At 39.9% G+C, this 20,832-nt stretch overlaps 1 protein-coding gene across 1 annotated transcript; it reads right to left on the reverse strand.

The window, feature by feature from the left end:
* Positions 1–11,258: 11,258 nt before the first annotated feature.
* LOC122829620 (somatostatin-like receptor F_48D10.1) lies at positions 11,259–19,557 on the reverse strand. Its single transcript, XM_044114342.1, has 5 exons — positions 18,163–19,557; positions 15,110–15,250; positions 14,770–15,042; positions 13,756–13,902; positions 11,259–12,684 (listed from the first exon to the last, which is right to left on the reverse strand). The coding sequence occupies exons 1-5, from the start codon at positions 18,736–18,738 to the stop codon at positions 12,469–12,471; spliced, it is 1,353 nt and encodes a 450-aa protein (XP_043970277.1). The 5' UTR covers positions 18,739–19,557; the 3' UTR covers positions 11,259–12,468.
* Between the last annotated feature and the right edge of the window lie 1,275 nt (positions 19,558–20,832).

A 20,832-nucleotide genomic window follows, 5' to 3' on the forward strand; every position in this document is an offset into this window, starting at 1 on the left:
TTTCTTGCCTTTTAAAGTGTTGGTTTGCACCAGCGGACAAATCAGTCCATCATGTCTACAATGCTTGTCGCTTTATTTCTTTTGATAGACGCAGTTAGATTATTGCAAGAAAGTGTGCGTAGTGGAGGGAAAAGATGGTCTTACTGCTGCTTCTGCTCTTTATTTTAAGAAGAAAAAAAACAATGTTTGAACTTGCTGGTCATCTGGTGCCTCCATGTGGTATTTGAATGATATTTTAACTAAAAAAAACCCCAAAAGACAAAACAAAAATAACTCCATAACAATCAGAAGGAAAGTTTAGAGGCAAAAAAAGAGGGAAAATCAAATTGTGCTGAATTTCTTTTTTTTTCTTTCTTTTTTTTTTTTTTTACTGTTATTTCAATTGTACAGCGTTGCCTGTTTTATATAAAATGTTATGGTATGTTTGTTTTGACTCCAGTTCAATTTAACTGGAAGATGCCACTTGCAAAAAATAATTTATAACAAGCAGGAATACAACCATCCCGATAGATTTTAAAAGGTTATGGAAAACATGGGCGGTTCTGCACAGGGGCCAGCAGGGGCCGGTGGCCCTGTAAAACTGGTGTTGGCCCCCTGGGCTGAAGATACGGGCATAATGGACAGGAAGGGTGCACTCTGTCATTACTCTGTTTATGAATTTTAAATGGAAATAAATATGGCAGTGTCCCAATTGTTTTTAGCAATATAACTTGGATTGTTATATTTTTTGTTTTATTATTCAAGTTCTCCAGTTTTAATATTGATAATTTTTGCAAAAAACACAAGACTGTCATAGACTGTTATTTATTTATTTATTTATTTATTTATTTATTTATTTATTTATTTATTTATTTATTTGTATATCCAGAAAGTAATTTGTCTTTCAAAAAATACAAAAACTTCCTCTGTACTGCCAGGGATGCAGGTATACCAGGCTTTTACCAAATGCTTATTTAATAAACTAACTTGACCAACCCACAAAAAGGTGAAGCTGTGTGTGTTTCATGTATGTGTGAAAACCCAAAAGAACAGAGCCGCTCTCTCAAAGAAGCCTTTTCCTCTGCAAAAGCAACCGGCGTGTGTGGCTTAAAACCCTGGAGAGCAGCTGATGTGTTTGTGCTCTTCTACCACCAAACCCCTCCATCCGGTTAAAGTGGATCTCTTTAAGGCAGAGAACCACAGGGAAACACAATAAACACATTTCTTTCACACTCGAAGAAAAACAGTGGTTATCGTTTTTGCTTCGATTTCACAATTTTGTATTTTATTCACAAATTTGTTGCAAACAGGCTGGAAGCAGGATTTTAATGAATAAATCAAGCAACGGGAGGCTGATTAGACTTTACGACAAGTGCCAGCTTCTCTCGCAGTGAACATCTTTCTGGTCTCCTCCGATGCTGCGGCGTCTTAGGAAGAAGTTGTTTTTTTCTTCAATTGTGTCGCTCAGTTCTTTATTATTGTGTGTGACATTTAAATTGGAGCGGGGCTCACAAATGGGTCGTTTCGTATTTAACCGTCCTTCAGAAGGGATTTTGTATTTGCGTTGACTTTCAATAATGTCTTTTTTGGGGGTTTTTTTATCGTCCTCAGCAGCTGCCAACGCTCTGCAAAGCAGTTACTAGTGTAAAGAGAAACAAACAGCATTCACCAAAAAAAAGGAAAAAAAAAAACCCAAAACACTTTGTGAACCATTTAGTCAGGTCCAGGGGTTTCCAACTCCAGAAAAACTTCACAGAAAAAAATCAAGGAATAAATCCACAGAAGACAAGACCAAAGCATTGCATAAAAATCCATAATTACCAAAAGGAGGAAGGAGGGGAAGAAATGTTGAAACGATAAATATAGGCAAATAAAAACATGGAGTGTAAATGTACATTATTTTATCAGTAAAATCATTTGATCTAAAACTGAAAAAATCCTTGATGCCGCCGAGACTCTTATCAGAAACTTTTTTTCATGTTTCAATGTTGCTAATGTAAGAAGACATTAGCAAGCAGCAGTTGGGGACATTTTACAAATTATTTCCTCTAATTAAAATAATTTCTGATGCCTTTCCAGGTCAAAACAATTTTCTGATTAATTATTTCACCCTTAAGCTTTCTAATTTGGGCTGCACAGTGGCGCAGTTGGTAGAGCAAGAAGGTTCTGGGTTCGATTCCCAGCCCGGGGTCTTTCTGCATGGAGTTTGCATGTTCTCCCTGTGCATGGTGGGTTCTCTCCGGGTTCTCCGGCTTCCTCCCACAGTCTAAAAACTGTGGGACTGCTTATTAGCTTATTAGCTTATTAGAGGCAATTGTTGGCTGCCTGGAAACCACCGAGATGACTTCAGATGACTGTAAAACAAGTAACCGCTTCTTGTTTTACGTGTGAGAATTTAGGTGATCTCACACCTAAATTCTCCCTAGGTGTGAGTGTGTGTGTGAATGGTCGCAACACACTGCGACAGTCTGTCGCAGTGTGTTGCCCTGAGACAGACTGGCGACCTGTCCAGGGTGAACCCCGCCTCTCACCCGGAACGTAGCTGGAGATAAACACCAGCAACCCTCCTGACCCCATTAGGGACAAGGCTGTTAGAAAATGGATGGATGGATGGATGGATGGATGGATGCATGGCTTTCTAATTAAAAGTTGCTTCACATACCTCTGCTGCAGCAGCCGGCTCCGTTCTGACCTCCGTTCAATATTTGTTTCTCTTTCAGCAAAGGTCGCTAAGGCTAACATGATGCCTGGTGGAACAAGGAAAGAATCCAAGTCTGAACAAACGAAAGCAACCCAAAAAAAATTATTTAAAAAAATTAACCAGGACTTTTCAGACTTCCCAGGTAACTCAAATAACTAAGAGATATTTCTCACTGTTTTAGATTAGCGGCTGAACACCACTGTACATCCAGAGAAGACGGAGAAGCTTAAACTCATTTAGGGCGTTAAATGTATCATCTGGTGCGTGAAGCAGAGGATCAAGTTCACGCAAAGGCAGCGGAATGAACAGTATTGGTAACAAGCTTTGCAACTGAGCTTTATATTTGAATGAAAAAAATAGATTAGAAACATATATCCATCCATTATCTAACAAGCCTATCTCCAGCGGGGCAAACATGTACATTTACATGTAATTCCATCTGAAACGAAATTATCGAACGCACTTCCAGTTTCTAATAAGCTTAGATGTAGCAGAAGGACAACGCAGCAGTTTTGTCCTATATGTTATAACAATACCTGTCCTGTGTTTTTCTCCTTTGCATGTTTTCTCTTGATGCCCACAGGACAGTAATGTCCTCTGACAAGCTGCTAAGGTCAGCCCTGGGGCTGCATGATCACTTCACTCCAGGGGACAGCTGTGGACACGGACAGATTCCTCTACCTACGTCTGCAAAGATTCACCAAAACCTTGTGGATTTTTGTGTCTTTGAGCGTGAAGGTGTGTGTGTGTGTGTGTGTGTGTGTGTGTGTGTGTGTGTGCGCGTGTGCGTGTGTGTGTGTGTGTGTGTGTGTGTGTGTGTGTGTATATAAAACGGGTGGGTAGAGGGGCTGGTTTGTTAGCAGACATGAGGGTCCTCCTCCTCATCCTCCTCTTGAAATCAGGCTCCCTATTGAGTGAGAAAGGAGGAAGTGTGAACAGAGGTAACCTGGGAAACAGTGGAGGAAAAGAATAAAGGGCTCTGGTCACAGAGATGTACGCAGATCTGGTAGATCGCCTGCTGCTGCACTCTAGCTCTCTCTCTCTCTCTGCTACATGCGTAGAGGACTGTGTGTAACAGAATGACTGGCTGTAATTGGAAGTAATTTTCCAGTGAACAACATCCATTAATGTAGAGATGCAGAGTTGAATAATTGAACAAGTAGGATAATTGAAAAATCTGAACTAAAGTCAGTTGCAGTCACAACTCAAGACGCCATGACCATGTTGAAGTGGTCAATTTGACCTTGTTTATTTTTATGTCTGTTTTAGTTTTCAGTTAACTTTCTATCAAAGGATAAGTGCAATATAAGTCTTTTTTTTTTGTCTTTTTGTAAGTGAGACAAAGTTGCTTCATTAAGCAGATGTGTTGCTATGATTCAACCCAGCATTTTCTGTGTTCAGGGGATTTCATCTTCTTCATCACCAGTGATCAGTTTTCACAGCGCTAATGGAGCTCTTTTACTAACGTCTCCGGGCTTCTTGATGGCTGACTACAGCACCTTTAGACAAGTATTTAAATGCCTACTTTCTTAGTATTGTGTGTGCACCATTGCTTTAAAAAGAATGCTGACTGAAGCCGTTCAGGGAGAGCAGTGGAAAACCTCTTTTCTTTTCAGTAGCTGATAATGTCTGAAAATTACTTACCTTTGGCATCTCCGTTCGGCCTCTGAGTTTATTCCACCGACATGTTTTCTGTTGTTTTGTTTTGTTGTTTTTTTTATAAAAATTTTTCAGCTTGCAGTTCCAGTTGATTGTTAGCTTGACCTCCATAATCCATGATAAACATCCGATATTCTCATATAGATGAGAAAAGAAGAAACCATCAAAAAGAACCAATTAAACCTTTTTGAGTTGCAAGTGTTGCGAGTGGAGATTAGGAGTATTTGCTAACAGAATCAGCAATTAACCTACTGATAATCACAATAATATGTTCAATGACTGAGTTTGGAAAAAACAATCAAACTGGAACCACTTCAGGAGAGATTCAGGGAAAGATCCCGCCTGTCGCATTGAGGACTTACAGTCTCCGTTTACATCTCTGCTACTGATGAACCATTTAAAAACATTCGTGCACAAAACTGCTCATGGGTGCAGCGCTAACCTGAAAGCTTATAAAGAAGATGCATCCCTGTTAGGGCTGCAGGGTGAAATTGATGTTTTCAAATGAAGTTTTTAGTTGGGATCTGCCATCTGCTTGCATTTAACTTATTCTCTGCCTGTATGTACGAGTTCACGCTGGTTACTCCAACTCGTTCCCACCAATGAAAAACATGCATGGTATGTTTATTAGCCTCTAAACTGCCCTCAGGTATGAGAGTATTTGCCCGGTTGTTTGTCCAGTGAGACTCTGCGTTGCCCCCGTGACGAGCTGCTGATTTGTTCAGGGAGAGCCCTGCTTGTCGGGTTGTATTTTGGTTCTTTACACACAGGTTTGTCCTAGAACAAGTCTGTAGGTGGCAAAGGAGCAAATGGAGTACCTGAAATTGTTATGCAGTCAGAGATGAATGTAGCTAAATATTTTGGCCAAACCAATTCAGCGATGACAGTGAATGCATTAAGACTCTTTATGGATTTTGAAGATGAATGAGGAGGATTTTTAAAGTCATGAATCGCATGAAAGATGGTTCAGAAAAGACCTGGCTACAGGTGTAGCATTACTCCAAACTGTCCGGCAGCCCTTGCTGTCTGTCTGGTCAACCGTTGCTCTTTCAGTCCTGTGTTGTGGCACATGGTCTCTGGCTTGCTGTCTGACCTGCAGCTTTCCTTCTGTGATTACATCAGCCCATGTCTGGCTTTTGTGTAGACTGTCTGAAGTGAGCCAAGTGTGTGTGTGTGTGCGTGTGTACGCGTGCGTTTGCGTGACCCTCTGAGCATAAAACAAATTAGATGTGAAAGAGAGATAATTTCTACATTATTTGATTTGACTGCCTTGTGTTCTTTTCTGTCACGCTTATCTCTAGAGGTGTTGGGCTGAATATTGAGATTTATGCAGTGAATGATCTGTAGATTCATCAGTTTGTACTTGCATACATGTGTGTGTGTGTGCGTGGGCGTGTGTGTGTGTGTGTGTGTGTGTGTGTTGGGGGCTAGCTAATTATATCACATTATGAACCGGAATATAAAATCTTCTTCAAATATCCTTTCTACAACAACATGTGACCTGTTTATTCACTTTGAACAAAACTGTAATAACAGGCAGGGGCGCCATATAGGGGGGAAAGTTATGACAATTCCAAGGGCCCCTGACCAACAAGGGGCCCTCCACTATTTATTTTTATTTTTTTCATAGAAATTTTAAAAAATGGGGCCCTGTAAATTACTAAATCAATTATATTGTGTATTCTAAAATGGCTTTTAGCAGTAAAAATTGAATGTCACCCCTCCTAGACCAAAAAGCTCATATTTGCACTGAACTGGTTCGTTCAGCATGAAATGGTTCGTTCCTGTTTGGAGCTTGACGGTGACGGTGTTCAGCAGCAGATAGTAGAAGACAAGAACTGTTGCATTTACTTTGCTGCTAGAAAAATAATAATGTTAGGTTTCCAAAAAGTAGCGAGACAGAGAGAGAAAAAGGTAAAAGTGTCAATTTGTAACAGTTTTTCTCCAAGAGGTGGGTAGACTGTGAGATTATCAACCATTCAGCATAGTTAGCAGAGGACAGCAATGACAGCGAATAAACATCTGCAGCTTGAATAAAATGCAACTACATAGTATTTTTTGAGAAGTCTGGATTGCCTCATGTATATTTTGCATGTTGGTTTTGACTGTTGCTCTTGGGAAGAGACATTTCAGTAAGCTAAAAAGTATAGAAAAAAATTAAGCAACCTACTTGCCTACTGTATGTGGACTGCAGTGACTTGTGGTCAGGGGAGCTAAGTGAGGCAGTTATAATGGAAAAATATAATGATAAAATAATGTATGTTGCCATTTTCACCCAGTGGTTTGTACTGTAAAGTATTATTTTTTTATTTAGCTTAACCAATTTTGATTTTTTTTTTCTCTTCAAAATCGCTGAATTTTCTCATTTTCACATTCAAATGCTGGTGAGGCAGCAGGGAAGCTGAGCCTCACCTGGGATTGATCAACCTCGTTAGGGAGGAGGATCATGATCCTCCTGTCTGTACGTAGCCACTAAAATGGTTAAAAAAACATTTAATATATGAACTGATTTTCCATAATCTGGTTTATGTATATAATCTACAGGGTTTTTTTTTTGTCACTAACTGTGTGTAACGTGTTTCGTGTGCTGAGGAGCGATCAGAAACGGCAGAGTACAGATTTGAGGTGAGGGAGGCAGTTCTCCTGCCTCATGGCAGGGGGCGCTCATGATCCCAGACATTATGACTCCACAACTGTAGAGTAAGACACATTACCCGTGAGCTAGCTATAGATATAGTCAAGTGCAGCGATATATTTATAGTTTTCTCCTCGTACCACAGCAATCACTTATTAATAATCGCACAATAAACATTAAGCCTAAAACCATACTACCGCAACAGACTGAAAGTTCTGCTCTTTGTGTGGGAAATATCTTGAGTGTTTTGTTTTGTGGCGTTGTTGTCAGTTGCTATGGCAGCGACTCTGTGTGTAGCCTGGCCAATACAGAGAGCGAGAAAGGCGTGATTTTGAGTTGTACTTTAATGGGTTTTCCCTTTGCTGTGGAGCACAGCACGAAATTAATACTACCTAAATTTTCAAGTTTTATTAAGTTAACGAAATTATACTACGGCGGCAGCGCGGCTAAGCATGACATGTTAAATAATTGTCTTTTTTCCCTTCAGCATTGTCCTCATGCGCAAAATTTCCTTATGTAAACAATAACATGCAGGGGATCTATATTTGTAAATATGATTATGATTAAGTCAGTGCCTCACCAGATTTGCACCTCACCGCAGGTCACTGGTGGACTGTTGGATGTAAAATTCATGAGCAATATTGTGCTGGTTATCAGTAGCCTACTGGATCAAAGACTTGAGCAAGGCAGTTGCAAGCCTTTAAAATTGTGACGCGTTTGATGGGTCTGATAGACTCAAAAAATTGTAAGAGCAGCTGCGTGGGGGGGCCCAATAAATTTTTTTGTCATGGGGCCCAAGATTCCTGGCAGCGCCCCTGATAACAGGTCTAGTCAGAGGCTCACTACAATTCCTCCTGGGACCTTAAATGTGTCTTAAAAACAATAATTGGGTACACGAGTAAGAATTTTCTCAGCTGGCTCGAAAAGTTGCACACACACCCACCGGTATTTGGTTTCATGCTGATCCACATCCCGTCTGCAGCCAAAAACAAACCCTGGAATGAAACTGGCTTTTTTGTTTGGTATAATTCATAGAGCCAATTCAAATTGACTGCTTTCCCACCACCGTCCCAGGTTTAAATCACAGTTTTTACATTTCAAATAGCGTTAGAGTTAGGGCCTCTCCAGGAAATTAATGTTAGCCTTTTTTATTGATTCAGAAACTAGTTTTGCATGTGCAAGGAATTGTTTGCCAGTAGAACAAATTTTATGCAAGTTTTAACCATCTGATACACGCTGTCACCCTCTGCTGAAGTGATATCAGCTATCAACAGCTAAAAAGTGCACAATGTGCCTGTAAAATACATAACACTGCCCCCTCATACTACTATAATACTTTTAGAAGGCACTATCAATACTGCAGATACAAACAGAAACCCCTAAAACGTAGAGAGAATGTAGTAATCAGTTTTTATTCTGGTTCAGAGGGAACACCTGAGATAACACTGGACCTTGACCCGAGCCCGAAAGCAGAACCAATCTGGTCGACGTAAAGCCTTTTGCTCACATTGTGAACCTCCTAAAATCCATTCAATGCTTATTTTCCTTTCACAGATTCAATCTGATCGCTTGGAGTTGTTAGGACGCGTTTGCGCAAGAAGAAGAAGACATGACCAGATTTTTAAAGACATTTTATTTCAAGGACATCCAAAGCACTGGTACATCTTTACAACAATGACTATCAGGTATTCAAGAAATTTGTGCTTAAAAGCCTTTATGATGAACAACCTTGGTTCATTTTCTCTGAATTGTTGGCTTCACTTGATCGTGTTCGACCAATCAGCTTCTTTAGACTGATGAAAAAATTACTTTTTCCAAAACATAAAAGGCACAACAATCCATGATGAAATGTTCTACTCTCACATATGCACTAAAGTGCTTTTTCAGTAAAAGTCTCTGCCTTCTTTATATAATGTCCTAAATTAACTTAGTATATTTACACGATGGATGATTGTTGAATATGACTACAAGAAGAGACAAAACACACAAACAACAATACAGCCAGCACAAGTTAGCACTAGAAAAAAAAAGTATTTTGAATTTTTATTCACAGAAATTTAGTTTGAAAATCCTTGGGCTTCAAATGCAAAACTAATGAGTTTGCAACTCATTTGAACTGCGATTATACCACTAATTGTACTTTTCATAGTGTCCCAGCTACATCTCCACAATAATAATTTCTAAAAGGTCAAGTGGAAATATGCTGGTAAAGTCCAAGATCTAAATACTTCATCTAGTGTTCAGCACGGAATGAGTCTAAGCTAAAGCCCACAATAACCCAGGAAGCAATGTGCTCACCGATGTTTTAAAAAACATCTTTTCATAAAACAAATCCAATGTAACAGACACAAATAAAGTTGAGCACGCACACACACGCACACCCACACACACCCACACACACAAAACAGAGTAAAAGCAAAAAGAGGTCAGAGGTTTTGTGTTCGATGCTGGCTGAGTTTTTTTGAGCTGCCAACCGGTTACATTCACTGTAGGAAACAGCAACTAGCCTGGTTTAAAAATACACACATAATATACAGTATTAGACTTCACAAGATATACAGATGCTAATCCATCAAAATCACCATGTCATCGTGGGTGACAGCATTATATTAATTAGGGTTTTTTTGTGAATAATTTGAGCTATTCTTTTACAGGAAAGCAAAGATTAGACAACATGCAATTAGTGCTTTTCAAAGAAAAAAAAAATTGGTACACAAGTTTGAATTTGTTGTGAATTTTGACTACCCTGAGACCTCAGCTCAGTCTTTAACTCAACCAGCATTGTAAAAAAAACACATTTTTACACAAAATGATGGCGTCTCAGCAGAGGTTACACTCTTACGCCATTGAATTTTGGAGTTTATATAGAGAGTGTGAACAGATTACTGACCCATCTGCAAAGGTGTTGTCAGCAGCCAGTGGAAAAAGTCCTGCAGGACACGGAGTCGTGTCAGAAGACAACTTGAAGTAGGCGAAACATTAAAAGAAATGTGAACCTTTATTTCTATTGGATTTTTCCAATTGGCTTTAGCTACTCTGAAAAATCATGTAGCTTATATTCCCCAGTCAGGCATAAGTTACTGTGTGGTCTTTCAGTAGTCATCCAACAATTTGCTTAGTGTTTTGCAGGAAAGCAAATTTTAGTTACCACCAACACAACCTGGTAAAAACCAACTCTTTATCCTATGGTCTTTACAGAGGATCTGGACTCTTGGTTATTGAGAAACTTCCTGGAGGCGTGGATTGTGTTGATGTTTTAAATTTTACCCAGTTGCTAACGTTTGCCCGTGACGTATGTAACGCAGAAGTTTGACGTTATGAAGCTTACCAGCAATTGCCAGTGATTTAAGCAACCATCCTGCATTGTGAAAAGAGAAGTGCCAATCCGAACAGGGCGGTTAATAATATTCATTCAATACTTGGAAGTATGATCAATACTGACTGGACGATTTCGCTCACTTCCTCCGCTGTCATTCCTAAAACTACAGGCAGACTACGATTCTAAAATAGCACAGAAAAACAACGTCATTGTTCACAACTTCGTCTGTTCACTGATTGGCCCGGTAGAAAAGTCTACCAGAGGGAATCCAAGTGAATGGTAGAAAGCTGTTCTATAAGTGAGAATTTTACTTAGGGCAGGACAGCAATGGCCAGCCTGCCATCAACAATGTTCTGGTCTAATTCCATGTTTTAATCAGAAGAGAGAGAGATCATTTTAGTTGGTTAATTCTCCTGGAAAGAAACTAGCATTCAGATGGTCCATCTTTTGTCAGGATAGATAAGATGATTTGGGAATGAGGTGAATGTTTGCCTGTTTTGATCTGGGTTTGGGATCACTTTCTATTCTTTTACTTACTTTGTGTTCTTAGGTTCAAAAGCCTCGCCTAGACTTTTCCAAAAGTTCTTCTTTTTCATTTGAATTTGAAGGTGCTAATTTTGAAGCAGGCACTTCTTGGATGGCATAAACTCACTACAACTGTGGACAAAGACACTGGGGTTGCAGCAGTTTCCACTCAATGGCAGGCATAAATCTTAACGATTAATATATCCTTACCAGTTTCCTCTCTGCAGAAGGTGAGAGTTTGGGTTAAATAGTTGAAACTTTGACAAAGTAGGATGTTCTAAAATGACAATGATGCTGACACATGTGGACTTTCCATAAAGGTCCAGCTTTGTGGCAGGAAACCAATCAGCTGAAAAAGAGTGATTGAATGATTGCGCAACCTCTTGCAACTGCACTGGCTGCCATTCTATGAGAGAATGATCCTCCTGTTTTTACGTCGCCAATAAAATGGTTAAGAAACTTTTAATATACAAACTGACTTTCCATCATTTATCTTATGTATATAATGTACAGTGCTTGTTGTTACTAACTGTGTGTAACATGTTTTGTGTGAACAGATTCGAGGTGAGGCAGGCAGTTCTCTTGCCTCATGGCAGGGGGCGCTCATGATCCTAGACATTGTGACTCCGCGTCTGCAGAGTAAGACAGTAGCAGTACAATAAATCAGTGAAGCTACACGCAACGAGTCTACGTATAGCTTGGCCGATACACAGAGAGAAAATGGTGGTTTGAGTTGCTCTTCAACGGGTTTTCCCGTTGCCGTGCAGCATAGCACTAAAATAATATCTATATTTCCAAGTTTCATTACGGTAACGGAATTATTCCACCATGGCAGCACGGCTTTGGATGGCGTGTGAAAGTACCGTCGTTTTGCCCTTCAATGTTGTCCGCATGCGCGAAATTTCCGCATGTACAACATGCAGGGGGTCTTATGATTTTGATTAAGTCAGTGCCTTACCAGTCATGAACCTCACCGGACGTCACTGTTGAATATGCAGATGAAGGGAAAAACATAAATCACAATAAGTTGTAATTTGTGGAACTAATGAAGTTGCATGTTGTATAATCACTTCTTCATAGAAAAAGAAAGATTCAGTTTATAACTTAAAAGCCCAAACCGAATAAGGTACTAATGCGCTTGTTGAAAGGATATTAATTTGATCATAACTGTATAGTAAATGATAAGAAATTAGTGTGAGCATTAAATAATAACAATAAAAACCATCAGGTACAAATTAAAACATTGGTGTTAGTTATATGAAATAAGTTGTATGGATTCTATTTTCTGAATGTAAAAGGCGTAGTAAGCGTAGACATGGTTACAGGCTAAAAGAGTCCTTGACACAAAGGACCCACACAAAAAAAGATTGTGTGAATGTTTCTGCCTTCCTTTAGGAGCTGAGATGATTACTGGGAGCTGATGAAAAGGCACTTATGTCAGAGGGAGGCTTAATGAAGAGTTGGGCTTGGTAAACAAAAATCTTCAACAGTTTGTCACACAATGAGAAGCAGAAGTGTAGCTATTAGTTTAAAGTGAGCTTGCAGTTTGAAGGAAAAAGAAACTTTTTTTTTCAGTTTGATATCTTAAACAGCAAATCCAGCCTCTCTTTGTTTTTCTTCTGTAGACCCACTGTGGGACCCAGAGTCCACTCACTGCTGTTCCTCTGGAGCTACGGAGGCAGAGGAGGAGGCGGTGGTCAGGGCCGTGGTAGTGGGAGGTCCGGGTGCCTCGGAAATAATCAAGGAGTTTCCGGCCGTAGCAGCGGCTGTTCCCGGGAACGTGGAGGAAAGCTGGTATTTAGGGGTGGAGCGGTTCAGGTCGGCAGCAGAGTGGGGGCCAAAACAGTCAGTGGGGTGGGGTGAGATCTTGAGCGAGAAAATGTTAGAGAAATGTATAAAAATTATTGCTGATGTACTGAGAGAAAATAAAGGAGGAAGTGGAAGTTGTAGTTTCATTTGGTAAAATTACTGAGGAGACGGTGCCTTGAAAAAGTCTTGACACTTTTTCATCTCTTCTCACATTGAAATCACGAGCTTAACTTTTAGCTTTGTGGGATTTTACGTGTTAGAACAACAAAATGTAAGTTCGATGAAAAATAGAGATGTGGTTTTGAAGATTTTGTTAATCGGACTAAATGGTGTCCCCCTGTATCAATGCTCTGCAAAAACAATGTTAGCTTCTCTTATATCTGAAAAGGTTTGTCTCTGTCAGCTGGGCGGATAGAGACTGACATCTCAGCTCATTCTTTGCAGATTAGCTCATGTTCAGTCATACTACTTTGAGAGCGCATCCGACTTGCCAATTTTGATTGTGTTGCACTCCCTCAGTTTAGATATTGTTTTATAATCCAAACTAACATTACCTTCTCCATTACTTTCTCTCTGACTTGTCTGCCGTGTCTCTTAGTCTTCGTGATGATTTTTCTTTTACCTGGCACACTTTTAGTAAATGTTGCAGAAAACCACGAGTCAGTTTCCTTCAGCTTCATAGTTATGCAGGGTTTTGTTTTGGTCTACCTAATAAAATCCTAATTGAATACAATACAGTTTGTAGTTGTGCCAAGTGTGAAAAAGTGGGAAAGTTTGAGAAGCTAAAACACTTTCACACTAATCTAAACATCAGCAACTAAATGTCTGAATTTGAGACTTATGTTTTCATAACACTGAACGAGCTGGTGTAGCATAAAGGGAGTCTCAGAGCCATTATGGCAGATTTACAGCTCTTCTTATTGGACTTGATGAAGCTGCCTGAGCCGAAGTGTTTTCTGTCAGTTCTTCGTCCTTAAAGGCTAATATCGTAATTTTCCTGCATGATACCAGACGACGTTCACAATCTGCACATAAAGGACCCATTTATTTTCCTGCTTCTCCTTTATATGCACCAAACATCATTTTCAAATTACCTCCCGCACAACACGACCTACATAACGGTGTTACCTGGCTGCTCTGTGCGTCGTGGTAGATCTCGTTACGAGGGGAGAGCAGGATGCAGTCCTGCGCCGTAGTTTTCTCTGTGCGTGGAGCGCTGGGGTCACCGTCATCGACACCATTGGCGGCACACCTCATACCCTTCACACAGAGCACCTGTTGGGTCAAAAGAGCAGCTTTAAAGGTTATTTAGAAAGGTTATACAGCCACATGAGAGAACTCCAGGAATTGGAACCGTGAATCTGTACTGGGCAAATATATATATTTTTTCTCATTTCCGTGGCATGGTGTCAGGGTTCTTGCTTTCTGGGGCACTCACCAAAATTCACCAGTCAAATGGAAACCTCTACAGTCTAGAGACTGGCTGGGTTTGGACGGTGGGCATTGACAGATGTGCTGAAATCCATAATTATTAAAAGTGTACCTAAATGAAAACAAAATCTTGAGATACACTCTCTACGTGTAATGAATCACAATAAAATGACAGTTTGAGAAATATTGCACTTTTACAATATTTGTTTTCTTACCTGAATCCCTACGTTATAACAGAAAAACAGAAAATGTTGTATCTGCAAAATGTAACCAATGGCAGGTTGATGAAGAGGCCCCGTCCCAATCCACATTCACCACACAACCTCAAAACTGTCATAGATATTTTATAAATAGGTCAGGAATCATTAATGTTACAAAATGTGCTGTGTTCTTTTTTTAATTACTATTATTCAAACCAACTGAAAGTGGAACCTGCCAAAAGAAGAAACGCGTGAATCATCTGAAGATGGTAAGGAATAAAGAAAGGCAGGAGTGGCAATACTGAGCCTGAGGTGTGATGGGAAAACCAAGACTTCAAACAAAGAAAGAGCACAAAGACCAACAAAGTAAAGCAGGAAACAAGGCTAGTAATGGAAACAACATAAACAAGCAGAAAAAAAAAGTATGACTATTGCACAACATGTCGTGGCAACTTCGAGAACTTCATCAATTCTGTGGTTTCGTTTGAAGGCTGTAGGATTTTCAGCCGACCTTTCTGAAGCTTTGCTTGAAGTTATCCGACAAAAAGCCGTAGAGCAGCGGGTTTGCACAGGAGTTGGCGTAGGACAGGACGACGGCGAAGAAGTAGATCCCGGCAGTGACACTGGACTCGGGGATGATGACCACCAGGTTGACCATGTTGATGATGTAGAACGGCAGCCAGCAGAGCACGAACACCACCACGATGACCACCACCATGCGCGTCACCTTTCGCTCTGAACGGCGGCGGTTAATGAAGCCCACCCTGGCCCCAGACGACTTCACCTGCATAATATTTAATACATATTTAATGCCAGAAGGGACACACGACAGATAGGTGATGTAAACGCACCTTAATAACAATGAGCAGGTAACAGAGGCAAATGATGAGCAGCGGCCCAAAGAAACCCACTGTGGCAGTGTAAATAATGAAGGCCGTCGACCACACATCCTTTGGCTCCGGCCAGTTCATGTTGCAGGAGTTGAACATGTCCTGAGTGACATTAGAAGAAAAGAAGATCTTTTTAAAACAGATTGGTATGAGTAAGTAGAAGATTGAAGAATCAGTTTATTATTACAGAAGGTTTTAATTGTTTTAACAAGAAGTATACGTCGTCACTTTTTTTCTTCTTTTTTTTAGCATTTCGAGATTAAATTTAGAACTAATATTTTGCTCTTTCTTTGTCACTTCTGTTTTGTACATCATCCCAGATGTTCCCATTTCATTGTGTTAAAACAGCTTCTTTGCCAGTCGTTCCTGTCTTTGTCACACCTGAACAGGATGTGGTAATCAGCACACCTGTTCCTCCTCTCCATTATCGTCCTGTTTTATCTCATAACAGGGGTCCCCAAGGTGGGTCCTGGAGGGCCGGCCTCCTGCACGTTTTAGTTCTCTCCCTGGTTTAACGCACCTGGATCAAATGATGGCTCATTAGAAGGCCTAAGAAGAACATTGACATGCTGAAAAGGTTTTTACTTCAACCAGGGAGGGAACTTAAACATGTAGGATGCCGACCCTCCAGGACCGACTTTCACTGTCTTATAACATTGGTTCTGTCTTGTAAGCCATTGTGAGTTTTCTTATTATTTGTGCCTTGTCTTAGTTTTTTTTGTTGTTGTTTGTTTCAGGTACAGTTATTTGATTATTCTGCCTTTGCAGCTTTTGTTGTTAGATTTTATTAGCGATTAGTATCTTACCACCAGTTCGGATGTTACATTTCAAACCATAAAGTTTACGCATTAGTTAGAAAGATACAATAAAGTATGGTATCTGCCCCATTTTTGAATGGCACCGTTGCTTTGCTGTGCACAAGCACACATTAACATGTTCCTCTCAACAACTGTATGAGCAGAAAACTCTGCTTTATTTTACAGCAAATACGTAGTTGTGCAAGTCTCTTTTTTTCTCCTCATAATTAGCCAGTATTTTCGTAACATTGCTGCAAATTAGCTGTTAAAATATAATTCCAAGGGCACAATCTGTCAAATGTGCCCTTGTATGTTTGCCATCTACCCACACAAGTAGATGTTAAGTCTGATGGTGCACAAGTGAAAATATCAACATGTTAAAATGTTTCTCCCTTTATACGATCAAACACTGAGAAAAACCTGCTACCTTCATTAATCATCCATAACCATGCAGGCGGAACATTTGGAAAATGAGCTTGCTGAGTCGTCAGCAGATATTTTGTGAACATATTGACACGTGAACGGCAAAAACCAGTGTAAGAAAAAAATTACTTTCTTGAAACCTTGTGCTTAGGTTTCCCCAATGAAACCAGTTTTCTAATTCCCACAGGTTTTAAGTCAATGCAAGCATTGCTGTGTCATCACACATCTATTGAAGTGACGCATCACTATTTAGTGCAAAGACGCCATTTAGAAGGTTTTTCATTCCAATAAAACCTTATTCGCTGCGTAAAACACTTTAAACAACCAACATTGTCTTCACACGTGGAGCATCAACCATGTGCTCCATGTGTTTCATATGTTAGGAAAAGGAAAAACACACATGTGAAACACCAGTGAAATACAAGTGGAAAACATGTGAAACACACATTAAAGTACAAAGTAAAACACATTCCACATATGGCTGAGATGCAACCCAGATAAAGATTAAAGGTTTGATCTGTAACTGAGCAGGGGTTGCTGGTTCAAATCCCTGCTCTATCTGTGTCACTTTTTCATTGTGTCCTTGGACAAGACAGACATGTGAACTTCCATAGGTTTCACACTTTATTACCATGGAGAAATGTGTGCAGAACACAGGAGGTCTCATGTTTTGCTAACATCTTATCACCCAAGTGTGTCTTTTTTTCTATAAGGAAAGTTATAAACACATTTAAACACAGCTCTATATAAAAATAATATCAGATATAGCACAAAAACTAACTCAAAAACAACTCATATGAAAATAGCTCAAAATTGATCTTGTTCTAAAACCCAATACAAATGGAGACTGCTATCTTATCACTCTTAGTTGTAGATTTTCAGGCTAAAAAACTGGCATATATCTAGTTATTCAAGCGTTCTACAATTTTTTTTGACACTTTGATTACGTCTTAATCCTGGCTGTGTTCGGGTCCACTTCAGCAACCTGCAGAGCGAGTCTACCACAGACTAATCATCTCGACTTCAACATTGGCCCCACCCACTAACTTTGATCTGCAAGGTTGGCAGAAAAAAACAACTCCTGATGCGCCCTAGCGCCCCCTTTAGATAGATGATGAAATGTTTTTGTAAATACAATAACCATATCAATTAACTCAGGAATTATTTAACGAGATACTTTATGATACTTTACTTTATTTACTAAATGATGTTTTACGTCGAACCTTTCAGTAGTTACTGACACTATAAACTTAGACTTAGACTTAGACAGACTTTATTGTCATTTTGTATGCACAGGGGTGTAGCCTATACATAACAAAATTTCGTTGCGGCTCAGGACAATGTTTTGAGGTTTCAATGAGGTTACTCAGAATAAATAAAATACACAATAAAATATAAATATTAAATATTAAATATAAAGTGAAGGAATGACAGTAAAATAGAAGTTATTTAGCTATGTACATGAAGTGGAGACCAGTTATTTCGAGTGCAGTCCAGTTAAGAGTTCAGCAGTCTGATGGTAAGTGGGAAAAAGCTGTTTCTGAATCTGGTGGACCTGCACCGGATGCTGCGGAACCTCTTTCCAGAGGGCAGCAGGGAGAACAGTCTACGGTGGGGGTGTGAGGGGTCACTGACAATGTTTCGGCCTCGGTATCTTCAATCTATAACATTTTTTTATTTGTTGGACTTTTGGGGTTCAATAAATGTTGTCTTCCAACTGAATGTGTTTGGTTGACATTTAATGATAATGATAACTTACTACAAATAAAGTGAACATATGGCCTAAAGATTTACCTGCACGTCAGAGAAGATGACCACTGGAAGGACCACGATAAAGGACACAGCCCAGACCGCTGCGCTCACCACCTTGGCCACGCGAGGGTGTCTCCATTTGGTGCTACGGATCGGATGGACCACAGCCAGATAACGATCCATAGACATGACCGTGAGGCAGAAGATGGACGTGAACTGGTTCATGGAGTCCGCAGTCATCACCACACGACAGAGGAACGATCCAAAGGGCCAGTACGAGAGAACGTTCTGAGTGGTGAGGAAGGGCAGTCCGATGATGTAGAGCTCATCGGCCACAGCCAGGTTCAGGATGTAGATGTTGGTGACGGTCTTCATCTTGGCGTAGCGCAACACTACGTAAATGGCCAGTGTGTTGCCGGTCAGACCCACCAAAAAGACAGTGAAGTAGATAATAGCGGTCACCGGGGTGCTGCTGCCCTGGAAGGGGACACTCTGCGTGGACATGTTGGAGGAGACGTTCAGGAGACGAGGGGAGGGAAAGAAAAAGGGTGAGCCAGCGGCTGCAGAGGAGTTGGGCTCTGGAGGGAGTGGATACCAGTACCTGTCCGGAGGGTCCATTGTGTACAATCCACATGCAGTCGTGATTCCCCTGATTCCGAAAATAGACTGTACTGATCTTATTTTAGAGCAAAAAAAAAAGAAGTAAATCAGCTGCGACAATGAAGTGCTACTTTCTGCTTTTCGTATGTAAAGTCGATTAAAAAAAGGTTTTCACTCAAATATAACTAAGCTCAAACAAGAGACAGTTAGATCTCACATGAGAGGTTGGTGTAGTTGGAAAAGCTTCACGTCAGCCTCATTAACGATAAACATATATATATTATTTTAACAAGACGAGCCGAACAGTGCGCCGCGCACCAAAGCTGAATGGCACCGAGCGGTGTCAACGCTTTTACGCACAGCGCATCTGCTTGGATTTACGTTTATATATATGGATTCTGCAATAGGAGTTTCACAGGATAAATTATAAACCCTTGCTAAAGCTACTCCCTTTTTTTTTTTTTTTTTGATAATGGCGAAATACAATATTTAAGGAATTTAGAGACATTTAACGCACATCGAGTAAAAATGTACAAAGTCAGGGTTCGTCTTACTTTGAACAGAGGTAAAATAAAATAAAATAAATAATTTTAAAAAAATTCGTCGTAAGTCCAAGAAAAAGCCTCTTTTATCTGCGACACATTCTTAGGATTTTCCCACTGCTTGACCAAAAAAGGTTTGAAAATGACGGCATCGTTCGCTGTCCTTGGTGCTGAGCTGCACCTCCGCCGCTTCTCTTTTAACTTTGTGCTCATAGCTTTTCTCCTTCGATTTGATCAGAGAGAGAGAAAAAGAGCGGGATTCAGAGAGACTGCGTAATGAAGCAATGAAGTTCAATTTTCGTTCTCTCTCTCTACTTTTAAAAGAAGGACTATGCCATCTTGTATCAACTGTTGGGATTTTATCACAACACAAAGAGCTCCTGGTTCTTTTTCATTTAGTCAGATTACAAACTTTTATTTAGTGACACAAAGCAGTGCATCATTTTTAAAACAAAGGGGAGAAAACAGAATTCAAAGATACTTTTAGATTAAAAACAGGAAATGTAGTGTCTATTTGTATTTAATCCCCCGTGAGTCACTGTTTGTGTGTACCGTCTTTCATTGGTATAACACTCCTAAGTATTTAAGCTACGTCTCTACTAGCTTTGCACATCTAACGACAGATCCTTCATCCAATAATTCCCCCAAAATATCCCAAGCTTAGTCAGATTGGAGGAAGAGTGTATATGAAGGTCAATTAACATCAACAGAACAGAGTTAGAGTAACAAAAGGAGAGGAGCTTAAATACTGGGAGTTTTGACTACTGGATAAGAAACAGGTGGCTGATTGGAACTGGTTGCAGGTGTGAAGGAAAAGCAGGGAGCAAACAGGTCAACATGAACGAAGCTGAGAAAGAAGTCAACAATGACCAGAGGGAAAAACACACAACACCAACAATGCGTTCAAAAAATTATAGAGAACACAAAGCAGGAACAATCAAGGGACCTAAATATGAAGGAATTGACTGACATGGCAACATCTAGCATAATTAAATAAACAAGTCAAAAACCAAAAATATGGACACAGATGAAAAAAAACACCTAGAATTGTCAAAGTATTATTTCTCCAAAATGGCCACTGACAGGAAAGCATATCTTCAAAATGACTGACAGCTGGAGCTTAAGCTGTCAAGGGTAATGATGCATTTGCAAATTTTAATATTTTATCCAACACCACTAACACAACTTGAAAGTGAACATGATCGGGTGTAATTTGAATGCAGGACAGATTTTTTTTCTCTCTTTTTCCAGCCTGCATTTCATTATCTCAAACTTACAGCTGTGGGGAGAACAAAAGCACCACAAGTGGGCAACAGCCTTCATCTTGTTCCCGTCCACCAGAGGAACTTTTTGCCAAACAAATAAATAACTACGTAGAGAAATAATTTAATGTGGCATTTGATGGGCATGCTTACCACTGTGCCTACAACTAATGAGAAACAACCACAGGCTGAGTTTAAAATTTTCATAAAGGACACGTAAAATCTAGCAGCATGATCAGTTGATCAGTTTTGTTCTTAGAAAACAGCTGTCTTTGTTAAACAGAGAGGTCTCAGAAATAATTGTATCA

Source organism: Gambusia affinis, linkage group LG04, assembly GCF_019740435.1.
Source record: "Gambusia affinis linkage group LG04, SWU_Gaff_1.0, whole genome shotgun sequence".
Lineage (NCBI taxonomy): Eukaryota > Metazoa > Chordata > Actinopteri > Cyprinodontiformes > Poeciliidae > Gambusia > Gambusia affinis.

Bases quoted from the DNA above. Each gene is read 5' to 3' on its own strand.
- LOC122829620 (XM_044114342.1), bottom strand. From the start codon at position 18,738: ATGGACCCTCCGGACAGGTACTGGTATCCACTCCCTCCAGAGCCCAAC. The intron at 15,043-15,109 runs GTGCGTTTACAT...AATATTATGCAG, and splicing joins ACCTGCTCATTGTTATTAAG to GTGAAGTCGTCTGGGGCCAG. The intron at 12,685-13,755 runs GTAACACCGTTA...TTCTCGCTCAAG, and splicing joins ACGACGCACAGAGCAGCCAG to ATCTCACCCCACCCCACTGA.